The 17,202-nt window shown below is 38.1% G+C and overlaps 1 protein-coding gene across 1 annotated transcript in view; it reads right to left on the bottom strand.

The window, feature by feature from the left end:
• Positions 1-7,344, bottom strand: part of LOC126964531 (innexin inx7) — a 28,212-nt gene extending 20,868 nt beyond the window's left edge. Inside the window, exons 1-3 of the mRNA XM_050807717.1 lie at positions 7,239-7,344; positions 2,586-2,908; positions 737-914 (exon numbers count right to left, since the gene is read on the bottom strand). Of these exons, the coding sequence (XP_050663674.1) occupies positions 737-914; positions 2,586-2,825 (418 nt within the window). The 5' untranslated portion in view covers positions 2,826-2,908; positions 7,239-7,344. The remainder of the gene's footprint in view (positions 1-736; positions 915-2,585; positions 2,909-7,238) is intronic.
• Between the last annotated feature and the right edge of the window lie 9,858 nt (positions 7,345-17,202).

Here is a 17,202-nt window from a genome sequence, read left to right as displayed (position 1 = left end):
TTCGGAAACAAATGGCGCTCTGAGAGAGATGAAGCGGTGCAAGAAAATCTCCCAGCCTTCTTTTTTTGCGCTCTATTCAATAAAAATATACAATATTGTACAGTAATTGCTATCGCTATAAAAAAATCATAATCTAGTCCCAGGCTGTCCAATCACTTATATATTCAGCTGTGGAGTAATAGGATTTACGACAGAGCCATTTTTTTTATACATAATGCCAGAACAGGCTGTTGTCCCACAATCCAGCGGATACTCCATAGGAAGTGCCGCTTACGCCTCTCTCTCCCCAAGAGAAGGTCGCCTCCGATGAAGACTTAGAGGGCACTTGCCCAAAGCCAACCTCAGGTCATGTTTAGTGGGTAGCCACTAAGGTTTTAAGTCCCACATAACCAACGCAGACGGCTGCGTAGCCTAGACGGAGGGTAGCCCTTCTCCTTTGTGTGGGAGCAAAAAAATGCCGCACAATTTAAATTTCTATTTATAATTATTTATATCTTATATTTCTTAATTTAATAATTGGATATAATTGTGTTGGCGATGAGAATAAAAAAAACATACATTCTTAGATAAGGCAGACTTTGACTGAACAGGTCAAAAATAGCGGTGAACTGTTAGCCTCCATTTTCAGCTACTCACGCACACTCAAACAAAGTATCGCGAGTGTAAGACGTAGCTGTCATGCACACTAAAGTAATAAATACATAAATTTGAATAAAATTGGATCAGTAATACTAACCTTCTTTTGACTTCCAGACATAATGCGGCATGTAGAAGCAAAGCGATTGTATGAACAGAACAAACGGCACCCATTGGTAGTACGTGTGATGGATGGTCTCATCTGTGGACAGCAACGGGCCCACTCCTGGATGTGGCAGGAACCCGCCTTCCAGGAGACTCTCGTTGTAATGCCGAACCTGACGAAAAAAATAATAGTTATAGAGTTTACTCCATCTATCGGCACCTAAACAAACTACGGACAATCGTAGGTAGACAGAAAAAGAAGGTGGGAACCGCCGAAAACGAGTCGTACTTGGTAGGCCGATTATCGTTCGTAGTTTTTATACTATGACCGTTTTTTTTTTTGGAAAAGGAGGACAAACGAGCGTACGGGTCACCTGGTGTTAAGTGATCACCTCCGTCCACATTCTCTTGCAACATCAGAGGAATGACAGGAGCGTTGCCGGCGTTTAAGGAAGGTGTACGCGCTTTTTTTGTCGTATCGTCCCGGAAACACCGTACAAGAAAGTTCGTTCCACAGCTTTGTAGTACGTGGAAGAAAGCTCCTTGAAAACCGCACTGTGGAGGACTGCCACACATCCAGATGGTGGGGATGATATCCTAACTTGTGGCGTGTCGTGCGAAGGTGGAATTCGCCGGCAGGAATCAGGTGATACAGCTCTTCGGAACACTCCCCATGATAAATGCGGTAGAGGACACACAATGAAACGATGTCTCTACGCAACGCCAAGTGATCCAGCCGTTCACAGAGCACTGGGTCGCTGACAATTCGAGCTGCTTTGCGTTGCACGTGATCAAATGGATCGAGCTGATACTGGGGTGCGCCAGACCAGACGCTTTGTTTATTTAAGGATCTGTGTATTAATAATACCTCACCTTGGGAAGCGACCGACCATTCTCAGGTTATGTAATTTATTTGTTTTGTTTAAGAGGGACCCTACGCAGTCCTGTCTCTCAACAACGCCAACATGACCGAAAAGCATGTTGTTCAACGCATACCGCCTGTTGACGACAAGGAAGAGAAAGTGATAATATTGAATGAAAAATAATGTGCAGAAATTCAACAAAACTTCTTCCCGGAATTACGTGTTTTTGAGTAATCCTTACTGTGAAATAAATGTTTATCACATAAAATCTCCATTACATGCGAGAGGTTTCTATTGTAAGGTTTCATTACATTTATAATTTACTAGATTTTACCCGCGACTTCGTCCGCTTGTAATAGTTACTTTTGCCAGCGTTTTTTTATTTTTTAGGACACTTAGGAAATAATACACATACCTACAAACTGCTGTTTCCGCTTCTGGCAGCGCTCTTCTATGATACAGTGCCTATTATTTCGTGTCATTGTGGACAGTCTTTTTAATAGTATTTCCTTGCGAACTTTAATCTCCCATTTAATAGGTAAGACTGAGTTTAAAATTGCTCGAACGAAAAAGCTTTTATCCCTTATTTCATTTCCCATTTATTTCAATACCTCCATTTTATATTTTTTCGCTATAAATAGCCTATATCCTTTTCCAAGTTACAGCCTATCTCTGTACTAAATTTAATCAAAATCGGTTCAGTGGTTTAGGTGTAAAAGCATAACATACAAACTTATATCCACATTTATAATATTAGTAGGGATGAGTAGGTACATTATAAACGGCCAAAGTTCACATAAAATTTGTGCAGATATTTGGAGGGTTATACTAATTTTCTTGTAATTTGTATTTTCTGATTCGATAGAAACATAAATACAATGCAGCAGACACCTATCATTTTTTTTTTTAAAGAAAGATGCGTTAAGCGTCATAATCTCGTACGAGCATTTGTATGAGGTAAGACCCTAAATGTACACTTACGATGGTGAACGTCGCCATAAAGAAGCAGTAAGTCTGAATGACGTGTGGTGGAACACCCTGGTCCGACAAACACTGAATATGCTGTCCGAAGTACTCCCGCGCGCACACCAGGATCACGAAACTGAGCAACATCGTCACTGTCAACTTGTAATGCAGCTTGAACACCATGTTGTCGATCTTCGGCTTCGTGAAGTTGAACTTCATCCGCGGAGTCAACGTCCTCAGCGATGCCATCAACATCTTGGCAGATTTTTATATGTTTCTTTGTTCTCAAAATTAGTTTCAAAATCAAAATTATTAGTAATTGATTTTGTGTATTGGTTCTGAAACAATGTGATAAGGGATGAGTGTTTGGCTTATTGGACAAAATAAAAGATAAATTGTAAGGTAAAACAAAATATGCGATCTATAATTAGGTCTTAGGGCTATATTTCACTAGGATACCACGGTGGCACAACCAGTCGCCGCTACCAACAAAATGTATTCAGCTCTGTAGAGAGTTACTCTCCTGGTGTCCATTTGGTTGGACAACCAATTTGGTGGCGTGACCAAATCCGACGCATCGTGACTTTGGTGTATGTAGGGTGTCTAATTTGGTAGGTTACGGACACCACGGTGGCTCGACTGGTTGCTCCACCATGCTCCCGGTGAAATATAGCCCTTAAAGTAGAACTGTATAAAGACTTTAAGATTAGCAACCTGAAATAGCTAAGCCAACGACCAAAAACAGCGAAATCGAACTACTCATACAATTGCATAAAATTAACTACAAATAGAAGCAGCATAAATCAAACACCGGTAGTTACCTGCGTATGAAACAGACTAGATTCAAGCAACAACAGTGTGCGTTGAAGATAAGTTGTGGAGATTCACTATTTAAGTAATATATTGCCCATCAAAACAAACAATAAATAAAGACAGCTTTTGATAGTACCTTCCAACTGGTGGAACGCCAAGAATACTCGTACCCGCTGTGGCTCCTGGATTATGTCTATATGAGCAAGGGAGTTAAAAATAGTCTTACTAGTAACTTCTTGGCGTCATTTTCCACAGGCGAAACAGCGGACTTACTTACCGACCACACGAAAACGCCTGATCAACTAGCTAATTTTTAACATTCAAGGATATCTCGACTACCAACTTTTGACATCAGCTCCTGTCTCGACAGTTTCTAAGACATACAAAAAAGACTGAACAGTACTCCTGACAATCTTCAATAACCACAAAACTCATTGGACTTCAATACGGAACTATCTTGGAGAAAATTCTAATAAGTTCTTCGAGTTTTCGTAAAGGTCAGAGTCTCGATAGAAGACAAAAACTACTGCTGCTCCTCTGTGTTCCTCGACGTACAGGAGGCCTTCGACAAGGTAAGGATAAGGGATAATTATTCTGCAGAGACGACTGCAGAATAATAAATGAACTATCTAATATTCCCTACTAATATAATAAATGTGAATGTTACATTTTTTGTTACGCTTTCAAGTCTAAACCACTAAACCGATTCTGATGAAATATAGTACAGGGATAGACTAGAGTTTGGTAAAGGACATAGACTAAATTTAATTGCGAAAAAATTAATGGAAGGGTTGAAATAGATGGGTATAGATGATTGTATGAAGGTTCGCACTATCGATGTTGACACAGTAAAATTTGGTGTTTAAGTAGTTGATAAGAAATAGATATTTATCCTAGCGTTTGTTATGTATTTCGACCTGTGTGGGGATGAAAATTCGTATGAATATCCAAACAACGACACGCTTTCACACCTAACTCCAAATTCTATTTTGATTATATTTGGTACAAAAATATATTTGTTCGATTTTTGATAATTTGACATACATGGAGATGAAATAGGAGATTAAAATTTGCAGGGAAGTACTATTAAAGAGACTGTCCACAATGACAAGGTATATCCACTGTATCATGGAAGAGCACCGCAGGCAGAAAAAAAAGATCAGTTTGTATGTGTATTAATTGTCGTAAAACTGTCCTGAAAAATATTGCCCAAAGAATTCCACGCGGATGAAGTCACGGGTAAAAGCTAGTATTATATAAATTAGGTGATTATCCTAAGTAAAACCATTCCCGTTCTGAATTCTATGACTGCAAAGCAGGTGTTTCGCAGGGTTCAGTTTTGGATCCATCTCTTTAATGTTTATATACATCTGATATTCCAACCACAGAAGGTGTTATGACAGCTACCTTAGAAGATGAAACTGCAATCCTTGCGAGCAGTACTTATACAGTAGCACACAACGTCCGCAATACTACAAACCCAGCTAGATAAAATAAGGTACTTGCTGAAAGCTTTGAGGATGACTGAGTGTGAAACTCAGAAAGTGCTGTTCTCCACTAGCCTTAGCCAGTAAACCCCTTCTACAACTGGACTCAGTTATATACTTACGCATTCACCTGAACCGTCGACTAACTTGGAGCTAACCAAGGTAAAATGATTCTTAAATTCAGAAGCTTGTACTGCCTTATTGGCTAGATCTCTCCTTGTTTATAAAGAAGCCATCAAGCATATCAGGATCTATGGTATCCAACTTTGTGGCACATTGGGCAGCTACAAAATTGAAATACTCCAAAGATCTCAAACGCTATTCTAAAATGCGCCATGGTTCATAATCAAAAATCCGCCAGTATGCAAAAAAACCTATGACTTAGCAAGAAATCACAGCAACACGAGGAAAATCGTCGTCGGCCCGAACAAGCTTCTATACAGGCAACTAAACCTAACAAAGACTTAAAAAATCACGAGTAATTGATCTGGATGAATAGGTTTCTGCATTCTAAATGAAAGAGGTCCTCTGCAGAACTGCCGCCTTTCCATGTTAATAGTAAAATTTTCTGATTGCAGGTAGTATTAACAAAATAAAACGATAAATGTGTGAATTTTTTTATCATGACCTAGGTCCCCTTCCAACACTTTCATTCACACTGGCCTTATACACTTTCTTCGTCAATCGTTCTTTATTCATTCTCTCGACATGTCCAAACCATCTCAGCATACCTTTCTCAATTTTTGTCACAACATCTTCTTTCAGACCACAACGTTTCCTTATCTCACTATTTTTCATCCTGTCACTCAGTTTAACTCCTATCATACTTCTCAACGCTCTCATCTCAACTGCATTTATTCTGCTTTCATGTTTCTTCTGCCATACCCAACTTTCACTTCCGTACATGAGTGTTGGAACCAACACCCCCCCATGCACAGCCAAGCGATCTTATTAGACTTCTGACTGTTCATAAAGGAGTGCAAAGCTCCATTCACCACGTTTCCTGCATTCACTCTTCTTTCAATATCACTCTCATACTTTCCATCTCTTGTAAATTTAGAACCCAGATACACAAACTCATTTACCTGTTCAATTTTTTCATCTCCAATCACGATATTGCAGTCTGTCACTACCTCATCTCTTTCAAGCACCATCACTTTCGTCTTCTTTACATTCATCTTCATTCCCTTTCTACCAAAAGCTCCATTCATAGCAGTTAACATCTCTTGCAACTTCTCGGCTGAAGATGCAAGTAATACTTGGTCATCAGCATAGAGAAAACATTTGACGAGTAACTCATTCATTCTCAACCCACTGTCATTCTCTTTTAAACCTGTCAAGCAATTGTTCATGAACAGATTAAACAGCCACGGTGACGCTACACATCCCTGTCTAACACCTTTTTCGATATTAAACCATTCAGTGTATGCCCCGTTTATTTCAAAAGCACTAGAATCTCTATAAAGAGATTGCAATGCTCGTATGAGGACACTGCTCACACCGCTCGGGGACAATGCTGACCACAATTCATTTCTCACCACTCTATCATAGGCCTTTTCTAGACCTTAGATTCACACGAACAATTTCGAATACAATGACATAATTCATAAAGAATGACTATATTAAATGCGATAGAAATTTTGTGACAAGAAGACTCGAAGAAGGAAAGGTACCGATAGATCAAGATGAAAGAGAATCGTTGTGATATTAACACAAAGGGTACAAAGCACTGAAGGAATTAAGTAAAAAGTATGACCGGAATAAATTGTCAGCTGCGGTAAGAACCTCGACGTGGAAGATTTGGATAACAGTCGGTGCTGAAGCATTAACTGTTAAAAGATAAAAAATCGATAAAGTTTATATTATAGCAGCAAGGTAAACATAGTTGTGCAATTTGCTGCAGCCAAACCGTAAGACCATAACAGCGCTTAGAATGATAAAAGTGGCATATTTAACTAATTTTAGACTAGAGTGATCTTTAATGATGTATATTACAGAACAATACAACCAATATTTGTATGGCTCTACCAGAAATAATAAACAAACACATATTCTTTTGGTTATTATAAATATTGTATTGTTAGTCGTTCTTTTGTTTGATGTTAGTTTAAAGCTGAATTAAATTGGAGCATATAATTAAATAATTGCTGAAAACAAATAGCTTTCAAAGTAATAACATTATATTACCAATTATTCTCAAAAGGGCTCTTGCCCTTGTGGTAAATAACAATCTTTTGTTATTCGATTTTAATCCTTTACTAATCAATAATAGCAATGCTAATATTCCGCATCAAGTAATCCGAGAGCATCTCAACAATTTTTCCTTCAGAATTTGAGCTTAGGATACGAAAATATAACAAATACTCACTCAGTTCAAATCCCGCTCATTTTCACACCACAAAGTAAATCCGTGTCAAAACGTGTGTTCCACGCATAGGTTCGTCGCGAAGTATGTCATATTATCTATGATAAGATATGACGAGTTTTGATAGACAATGCTTTTCGATAATTGAAGATATTTTTGATAATTCGCTGAAATATCTTAATCAGCTGAAATCATACTTTCGCCAAATGATTTTGCCGCCGTCAAGACTGCTTTGCCATCATGATCCCTTTGTCGAATCTTAGCAGACTATTGTGATATACTTGCATACATTTTAAAATCATTTCATCGGTTTAAGATCTATTTGTTACTAGTTGGCCCGACAGACGTTGTTCTGTATGTATATAATAAATAAAATAATGTGTTTTATGAATTTGTCAATAATATATCATAACATCAAAAATTATTTCGTAAAATATGCTCCCTGTTGTTGTAATGAAACTGTTTCACAGCAGAACTGTCAAACCGTGCGTCAATAAATTCTCTGATAGAAAATATGTCCATACAAAACAAGTATCGGGGACACATCAAGGAAAAACAAAATTGTTGTTTTTATTTAATTCCGAACACTTTCATATTTATTCACCTTCTAATATTCCCATAGAAATTATGTATGGTGTGTCCATCAAAGGAAAAACAAATTGATTGTTTTTATTTAATTTAGCAGCATTTTCCTTTTTATTCACCTTTTAAACCTTCCCTGGACTTCCACAAATAATTCAAGACCAAAATTAGCCAAATCGGTCCAGCCGGTCTCGAGTTTTAGCGAGACTAACGAACAGCAATTCATTTTTATATATTTAGAAGATAATAAAGAATAATTACAGTGCGGATTACCATGGGTGGTTGCCTCATCCCTTTCCATCACGCCTCTTGCCCATTTACAAGAAAGTTTATGGTCGCTCAGAGGGCAATGGAGAGGCCTATGCTCGAAGTTTCCCTGCGAGATCTAATCAGAAATGAGGAGATCCGTAGCAAAGCTAAATTCACCGATATAGCCCAAATGATTGCGAAACGGAGGTGTCAGTGGGCAGGGTACGACGGACGGATTGCTGGTGGGGCAGAAGTCCTGGAATAGCGACCGCGTACCGGAAGACGCAGCGTTGGTAGGCCGCTCACAAGTCGGATTAACGATCTCGTCAAGATCGGCGGAATATGTTGGATGAGGGCAGCGCAGGACCGATCGTCGTGGAGATCTTGGGGGGACCTTTCTCCAGCAGTGGACGTCTTCCGGCTGATGATAAATTTTTCTCTTAAAGATTCTTTGGAACCTAGGCTATAAACATCGCGAATAGCCCTCTTCTGCAGCACAATGGTGATATTAATATCGGCTGCACTGCCCCGTAACAATACACCATAGGACGTAATACTATGAAAAAAACGAAAGAAAACTAGTCGCCGCATATATGTCAGTTAACTGCCTAATTTTATTAACCCCTCATGCTGCAAAACTAAGCCAATTCGTGAATCCTTCAATATGGGGTCCCTATTGCAATTTGGAATTAAGAGTAAAGCCAAGAAATATAGCAGATTCCACGGTCTTACCATTTTAGTTTTAGAAGACGATTTCAACAACAGGTGTGTTGAAGAGATTCACTAGAGTAATATTTTCATATATATATTATGTGTATGTCAAAGCAAACAAAAATCAAGTTATAAAAATGCAAGCATCTCTGAGTCTACACTCTGCAAATATTATAAAGTAATCTAGCTGGTTTGTTCATGATAAGACTCAAGAAACTTAGAGAAAACTGTCCTATGATGACATATCACACAAAGAAATATAAAAACACAAAGCAGTTAATTACGAACGTACAAATAAGTTAACAACAGTCATCTGTTTACAAAATCCATATGGAAACAATGACAAAATGCTCGTACTTAAGAGAAACGTAACTCATTTGTATTTTTAAACAATTTCCTTATTTACTTTATTGTCTTCCGCTATCTATGCTAATAAATGGAGTGACGTTTTTTCCTTTGGTAATACTACGAAAACTACTGAAACGATCGGAATAATACATACTATAAGACGCAGCGTGTTTCGGAGTAGGTTTTATGATGATTAGATTATACACATACACAAATAACATAAATATATAAATATAAAAACGTGTGGTGTTTAAAAAAGGAACCACTCAGCATATTGTGTTCCAACACAAATGTGTTGCAACGCTGATCTTCTGTAACCCCCGCGTGACCCTTGACTTCAAGGTGGACACGTCGCCTAATTTAAATTGACTATAAACATAAAAAACAATTACTACTAAACTTAGACACTAAAACAAAACATACAGATTATAAAAAAGTAATTACAATTAGAACAAAATCATAGTAATAACTAATTAAACGTCTCTTTGAACGTAACTAAGGCTGGAAACTTTGATAATCGTTTAATAGCTATCCTTAATTTGTAATTTAATGAAATTAACTGATTTTGACTTAGACGGTGGTGCTATATTGTTCCAGCACTTAATTGCATTATATCTAAAACTACCTTTGAAGGCAGCAGTGTGATACCGACTAAATGAAAGAAGACCGTATAAGACCGTGAATTGATAGATTACGGGAACTTATCATCATCAGCCTGATGACGTCCACTGCTGGACAAAGGCCTCCCCCAAAGATTTCCACGACAATCGGTCCTACGCTGCCCTCATCCAACGTATTCCGGCGATCTTAACCAGATCGTCTGTTCATCTTATAGGGGGACCTACCAACACTGCGTCTTCCGGCACGTCGTCGCCATTTGAGGACTTTACTGCCCCAACGACCATCTATCCATCGTACTATATGCCCTGCCCACTGCCACTTCAGTTTTGCAATCATTTGGGCTATGTCGGTAACATTGATTCTCCTACGGATCTCTTCATTTCTTCGATCTCGAAGGGACATTCCGAGCATAGCCCTCTCCATTACCCTCTGAGCAGCCATGAGCTTTCTCATAAGGCTTACTGGAATTTATATTTTTTTAACTTAAAAATATCGATATATTCGACACAATTCATACAATGAGCGGGCCCGGGGTACTTAATTTATATAACAAAACAAAGTTTTCCGGGTCAGTTCTTGTACTTACTTAAAAAGTCGTTTTTTCAGAATTCCACCATCACGCGACAAGCAACAGTCTGACGCTCCTCTACAGTGCAGATTTCAACGAACTTTCTTCCACATACATTATTATTATTTAGTGTGGTAACCCTTCATATAACCTGTATGTAGTATGACAATCCGCTAGATTACCTGGGGTTCTCCGGAAGACCAGCGCTGATCATATCACCTGTGAGTATGACCAGTATTATGCTGAGGTGAACTCCAATTCTGCATGTTAATATAAATTAATAAATAAGTTTACTTGTATACTAGGTTTAAGTTGCAGAAAAAAATATTTTTCTTTCTTTCTTTCAAGCTGTGAAATGAGCTTCCTTGTGCGGTGTTTCTAGGATGGATTTGTGTGTGATAAAATTCTCCTACAAACCACATTAGGGACTGGAAGGATCTCACGGCACGTGATATCACAACCAGCCACGCCGAGTCGATTTGTACTTGCTAGCACGCGGCCAATCGATCCCGCGTTACCCGTTGACAGACGAATTGAGATGAAATAAACGAATTCAATCGTACTAGCCTTTGAAGTTACCGACTTTTGGCGAATCAGACGCGACGCGCCTGTCCTTCGCGTCAGCCGCCAAGCAAGTTAGCTTAGGTGTGAATACCATGATTCCCACCTAAGCGTCAGTTAGTGAGAAGCCAGGTTGCACTAGTCGGATATTCTTCCACACAAACGTAGTACTCTGATTTCTGCCCTGATTGACGGAGTACGTTTATGTTCATAATTATCTTGTATTTCTGGAACCAAGCAAGTAGCCAACCCTGCAAATTCCCGCTAATTCCATGCCTAAATGCTGTTAGCCGTTCTATGTTTTTGAGCTCTTTTAGCTCAAAAGTCTGGCAAAAATTTAATAAAACACTATTTTTTAAATTTTAAAACGGCAATTACTTTTGACTGAGTGAACCGAGATTCACGTGGTTGGCAACATTCGACGTAGTTTAGCGTCATAAAGAATCTTTGATTTTCAATTGATCGAACTTGGAATTTCGTAGTAATTCCGAAAAAATATTTTTTTCGGTTTTCTTTCGTCAATAATAACTCACAAACGAATCAACCGATTTTGACCGGCTTGGCAATTGGCATTAAGAGCTGATAAGTTCTCAAGGTTTGGAATCGATCGATAAAGCTGTTAAAGAGTTATTTCAAACAAACAACATGTGAAAATTTTTAAGATTTTTTGAGATATCTTAACATCCACCGTTCCGAATCGGTCCAAATTGTATTCAAAAATCTAAGTTTGGTCAAGCCCTTTCGAATAGCGCCAACCGCGATGAAATCGGTCGAGCCGTTCAAAAGTTATAAGAGGTTTACATACATCCATACACACACACACACACACACACACACAAGCCATAAATATATACAGCCGTACGGATACCATCGCGAGAATAGTCAGGGAAGCTTCCTAGGACCCTAAACTGTGGAGATCTGATGAAAACTCGATTTTTTAAAAACGGGGTAAAACCAATAACTCGAATTTTCGAAAATTTTAAATTTACGTAGCGAGAAGTTAAAAATGTGTTGAAAGTTATAGACGACGTAACATATATATGTCAACAGTAATTTGGCGTGGCTTTGGGCGTAAATAAACAACTTATAGAGTTTGAAAATAGCGAAACTGTTACCATACAGGGATAAATTAATTACTTAAAAATTCAAAGAATTGTATTTTGAACATGTACATTCATTACTATTTTCTGTATGTCCATTGTTCATAAAATGTTACGCGCTCGTTTTCTCTATAAATCATTCATTCATTAAATGTGTGTGCCTGAGCGTAATAGCTTCTTACTCCTCTTTAAAGCGTGTTTCACTTTCGCACATGATGATGGATGAGATAGCACGCGTTTTAGCCGGGTCTAACAACGAATTCAAGTCATCCGCTAGTGTACCCTTAAGTCTACCATCATCATCATCAGCCGGAATATCCAATGCTGGACAAAGGCCTCTCCCAAAGATATCCACGACGATTGGTCCTGCGTTGCCCTCATCCAACGTATTCCGGCGATCTTGACCAGATCATCGGTACATCTTGTGGAGGGCCTACCAAAACTGCGTCTTCTGGTACGTGGTCACCATTCGAGGACTTTCCTGCGCCTGGACTTTACTGACTTTACTACAGCTTAGACTTAGTTGTATTTAATAAAAAGCGGTACAATATATCGAAAAATATCTAATCATCCATTAATTAATATTTGATATTAAATTAGATCATATCTAATATCATAGATGATAATTATAAAAGATTAGATTTTAATAGATATACCTAATACAAGTAGAGCAATATGCTGAAGTTGATAATGATAGAGCACAAAAATAGCAAAACAGGATTTCAAATGCTCAGTGACCTCGAACCTGTAAACTTGAAAATAGGTCATATAATAATAAATATAAAATCTTAGCTGATGCCCATGAATTCATCTGCGTAGATAAAGGGTTTTTAAAAATAATAAGCACGTTTGGAATTGTAGATTATCTCATGTCCTATTCCAGTTCCCGTTTTCGCTCACGTTCCTAATATATTATATGAATCTTATATCGAGGAAGAATGCTATGGCAAACTAAACCTAGTATTGGTATAGTTATAGCTCTTCGACGTGAATTTCAGTTTATCACAAATCCCGCGGGAACCAAGAATTTTTCTGGGATAAATAATTGTAGCGTATGTCCTTTTCCAAGCTACCTAGTCTATCGCTGTACCAAATTTCATCAAAATCGGTTCAGAAGCTCCGGGGTAAAAGTGTAACAAACAGACATACTTTAACATTTATAATATTAGTAGGGATAAAACATAAAACTATGATTACTCAAAAAACTAAGTTGATGTCAAATGAAACTACAGAAGAATCAGTAGTAGCCTACTGAACAAGTGATAATACCTAAATGGCAAGGAAACTGAACCTATATGTAGAAGAGTAAGTATGGGACTATGTATGTTTCGGAGATATTATATCTCCATATATTCATATAATATCTCCCAGGCAAATCATTGAAGTAGGCGAGGTCCTACGATTGAACCCTGAGGCACGCCCATCCAATGCAATTAGGGTTCACTTGAGACTGACTATTAAAACTACATATATTCGGTGTCAGACATAAATGTTTGTTTATTGCAATCCCATACAGAATTATTTGTAAATGATTCAAATAATTTCAATGGAATAAGAGAAACACATTCACGGGCATGTCATGATTCATTTCAAAACTTAGAAAGCAAGTTGATACAGGTGAATATAAAATTCTCATGCACGTATTATTTGGGTTATCAGCGCTGCGATAAGTATTGATGTGTTATCAAATAAGGTGACTTGTGAGCCCTGCCAACTGTATTTTAGATTATGATATTGTTGAGAATATGTGTGAGAAAGTAATTCTTCCATCAGGAAATTTCGTATGTGCTATTGCCGTGTGCAATACTAATTACAGTAAGGCTATGGTAAAGATTACTCCAGCCGCCATCAGTCAATAACTTGCATCACCGGAATTAAAAACATTGACTAGCTTTAAGTGGAGTAGGTCAAACAAAAACGAGTTGAGACCAGTGTTGGAGTCTAAGGTCCATATTTAAGAGGAAATATTAGTGGCCATTATACAAATTAAACTTGTAACCAAAATTTATGAACGATGCGGGACATGAAACTGTCGCGTTCCGTGCGAGCGCTCTTTCCAACTGAGCCAACTGGTCGAATACGCATGGGTGGTAAATTTTGGTAAATCTTGTTCAACTCTCAGGTTGTGGCTCCATCTACAGGATCTACTTTACAGTTGATAACCTGTCCAACCCCAAAAGTAGCATAATAGGATATTGACATGAGATGTCGCTCTTTCAAATCTAAACAATTTGTTATTTTAAATTAATAGCCCCCACCCACTTCAAAGATTAATTATACAAATGCATTGACAAATTTAGGTTACAGATTTCATTCGCATGTTGATAAAGGGTAACACTTTAGAGTAACAAATTGTTAACTGGCCATTATTCCATAAAAACGTTTTCCACTCTTTTCTCCTTGCTTTTTATCTTCAAATAAGATAATAATAAGCATTATCTATGCCTCTTTATTATGCTTTGTTTTGATATTTTGGGTGGGTGGTGTGTTCTAATAAGTGATTCATTATTAATTGTATAAGTGATTTTGAATCCTCTTTTGAACAGAAATATTTGAATTTGAATTGGAATACAATGTCTCTAAAAGTTAATCATTTGATTTTATTCACTCAAAGTAAAATGGACACCCATTATTTTTCTGCTATATCCTTGAAATGGTGACAATCATAATCATTTAGGTTAGCGGTAATTGAATTCTGCGCAATGATGCTCTGGCCTCTGAATATGTTTAATTCCTCTTTGGTGACGGATAACTAAAGGTCACCTGTTGAATGTTGATAAGAGACGCGTTCTACTATCATAGAGTTCAAGTTGACATACTTTGTATTTAATAATACAATAAATTTAAATTATTATGAATTAGCTTCTTAGTATTATGAGCAAAAAAAACATAAAAGTTAAACTACCTAACCACTAGTTTATGCACTCATTGAGAAATCAAAATTGGTGACGCATCATCGAACTGTCAGATCATCCATACAATTTAAGTCTATGATTCTGAATACAAGGTGACTCGCGCCAAGAGATATATGTATTTATTTGTTTTACGATTGTTATACGAATGAGTCAGTTTATGAGATAAGCCTATTTCCTCATTAAATAAAAAGACAGTAAGTATTTTCGGCAAATTAAAAATCATTTTCGCAGAACTGATAAAAAGTTTTTCCTCGTTAGAGCAAACAGTGATTAATTTTATGTCATGTCTAGTATTGCCTTATCGCAAATACATAGTACAATGGCATACAACTCAGTGCGTTGCTAAATGACACCATTATCTTGTGTCGGGGTTAACCTAGTCCAATATGTTAAATTTATTCAAATAAAATTAATCTTATAGCTATATTAACAATACTGTGATTAGATCAAATTAAAACTGTCATTACGGGGAAGCGTACTGAGAATACTAGCAGCATTTCCGCGTTGGATAGCTAGGCTGAACCGTTGATCGAAATAGCTGGCAGCGCTTGGGTTTCCAGTAGATTTATTGAGACGCGAAGATAGTACTTTGTACATCCTCCGCGCCTATGTACCACACGGGCCAACTGTCTCGACACCAAACGGCACAAAGATGTATGACTCACTGAGACCGACATAGTTGCGACAAATTGCGTGCGAAGCAGCAGCTCCAGCACCAACTGATGTAACTTGGAAATGAGAAGGAACCAGAGTGTAGACACAAGTCGCGTGCCACACCAGCCTTCCCATGCCCATGCCACCAGGGTTATTCCATCAGTTCAATATTATATTACGAAGAATATGATGTGGATGATATTTTCAATTTGATATGATGATGTGATGCAGCAAACGTTTTTGGAATGCAAAACTGATGAAGAATATGAAATGGCTCTTCGGCCCTATAGATACAAACAATCTTTAGTTAGGTTAATGGTCGGTCCATCATAATTTAATGTATACATGCAATCCTCCTCTAAGTGCCACAGCCTGTATTGGCATGCTTGGCGTCGATATATCGAGCGACGTTCAGTTCCGCGGTCACTTGGAAGAGAAGGCCAAACTGGCATCTATATAAGGCGCAAATTCGGCCTTTCATGGAGTACTGTTCTCACCTCTCGGTACTCCCCATTACCAGGTTCGTCCATTACACTTCACACAATAAAGAGCGACTCGAATCATCGACGATCAAGTCATCTCCGATCGGCTTGATTCTTTGGCGTTGCGTAGAAATGTGGGTTCTCTCTGTAACTTCTACCGAATTTATCTCTGTGAGTTCTCAGAGGAGCTGTTCGGGTTGATTCCACCACCAGACATATGTTATCCATGTCGTTAAGTCCAGCTGGATACACCGCCCAAGGATAGCAACAGGATTGTATATTTTTTTACTTACACTCACATAAAAGGCTCACTTGTACCTTTTTTTTATGAAAATAGAGATGAAAGAAACGAGATGAGCAGGACGTTCAGCTGATGGTCCTGCCCATTACAATGCAGTGCCACTCAGGACTATTGAAAATCCCAAAAATTCTGAGCGGCACTACAACTGCGCTGGTCACCTTGAGACATAAATTGTTTACCCTCGTTTACCCAGTAATTTCACTAGCTACGGCGCCTTTCAGACCGAAACACATTACAGATTATTGCTTCACGACAGAATTCATACGGGGTTGGTCGAAAGTATGATAAAACGACTCCAATAAAAAAGCAGATTAAATATTTACAATAAACTACCAAGTATTGGTTTAATATCAACTTAATTTAAATATGTTTCCAAACAAATGTTAAACAACCCATAAATTTATATTAAACGGTACAGGTTGCCATTAATCCCGTTAATGTGTCGTTATTAATGACATCTTTGGTCGAAACGAGCGACGCCGTCTCCTCGTCATTAATTGATGACATAATATTGTAAGTTACCGGTTCTCACGCACACATTCACATATTTTAAGAGATTCTTGTTATTGAGATGTGTGTGTGTTCTTTTGGGTTACTAATTGTTCTCACTAAAGTTGAGAATGACAAACTTGCGTGAATACTTTTTTAAGGGGAGGAAAAGAGGGACAAAGGTACGGGTCAACTGACATTAAGTGCTCATCGCCGCCCATATTCTCTTGTAACACCAGAGGAACCACAGGAGCGTTGTCCGCCTTTTAGAAAGGTGTACGTGCTTTTTTTGAAGGTATACATGCCATATCGTCCCGGAAACACCGCACAAGGAAGCTCATTCCACAGCTTGGTTGTATGTGGTAGAAAGTTCCTTGAAAACCGCA

This window comes from Leptidea sinapis, chromosome 5 (genome assembly GCF_905404315.1).
Source record: "Leptidea sinapis chromosome 5, ilLepSina1.1, whole genome shotgun sequence".
Taxonomy (NCBI): Eukaryota; Metazoa; Arthropoda; class Insecta; order Lepidoptera; family Pieridae; genus Leptidea; species Leptidea sinapis.
This window is presented reverse-complemented; position numbering and strand designations above follow the sequence as displayed.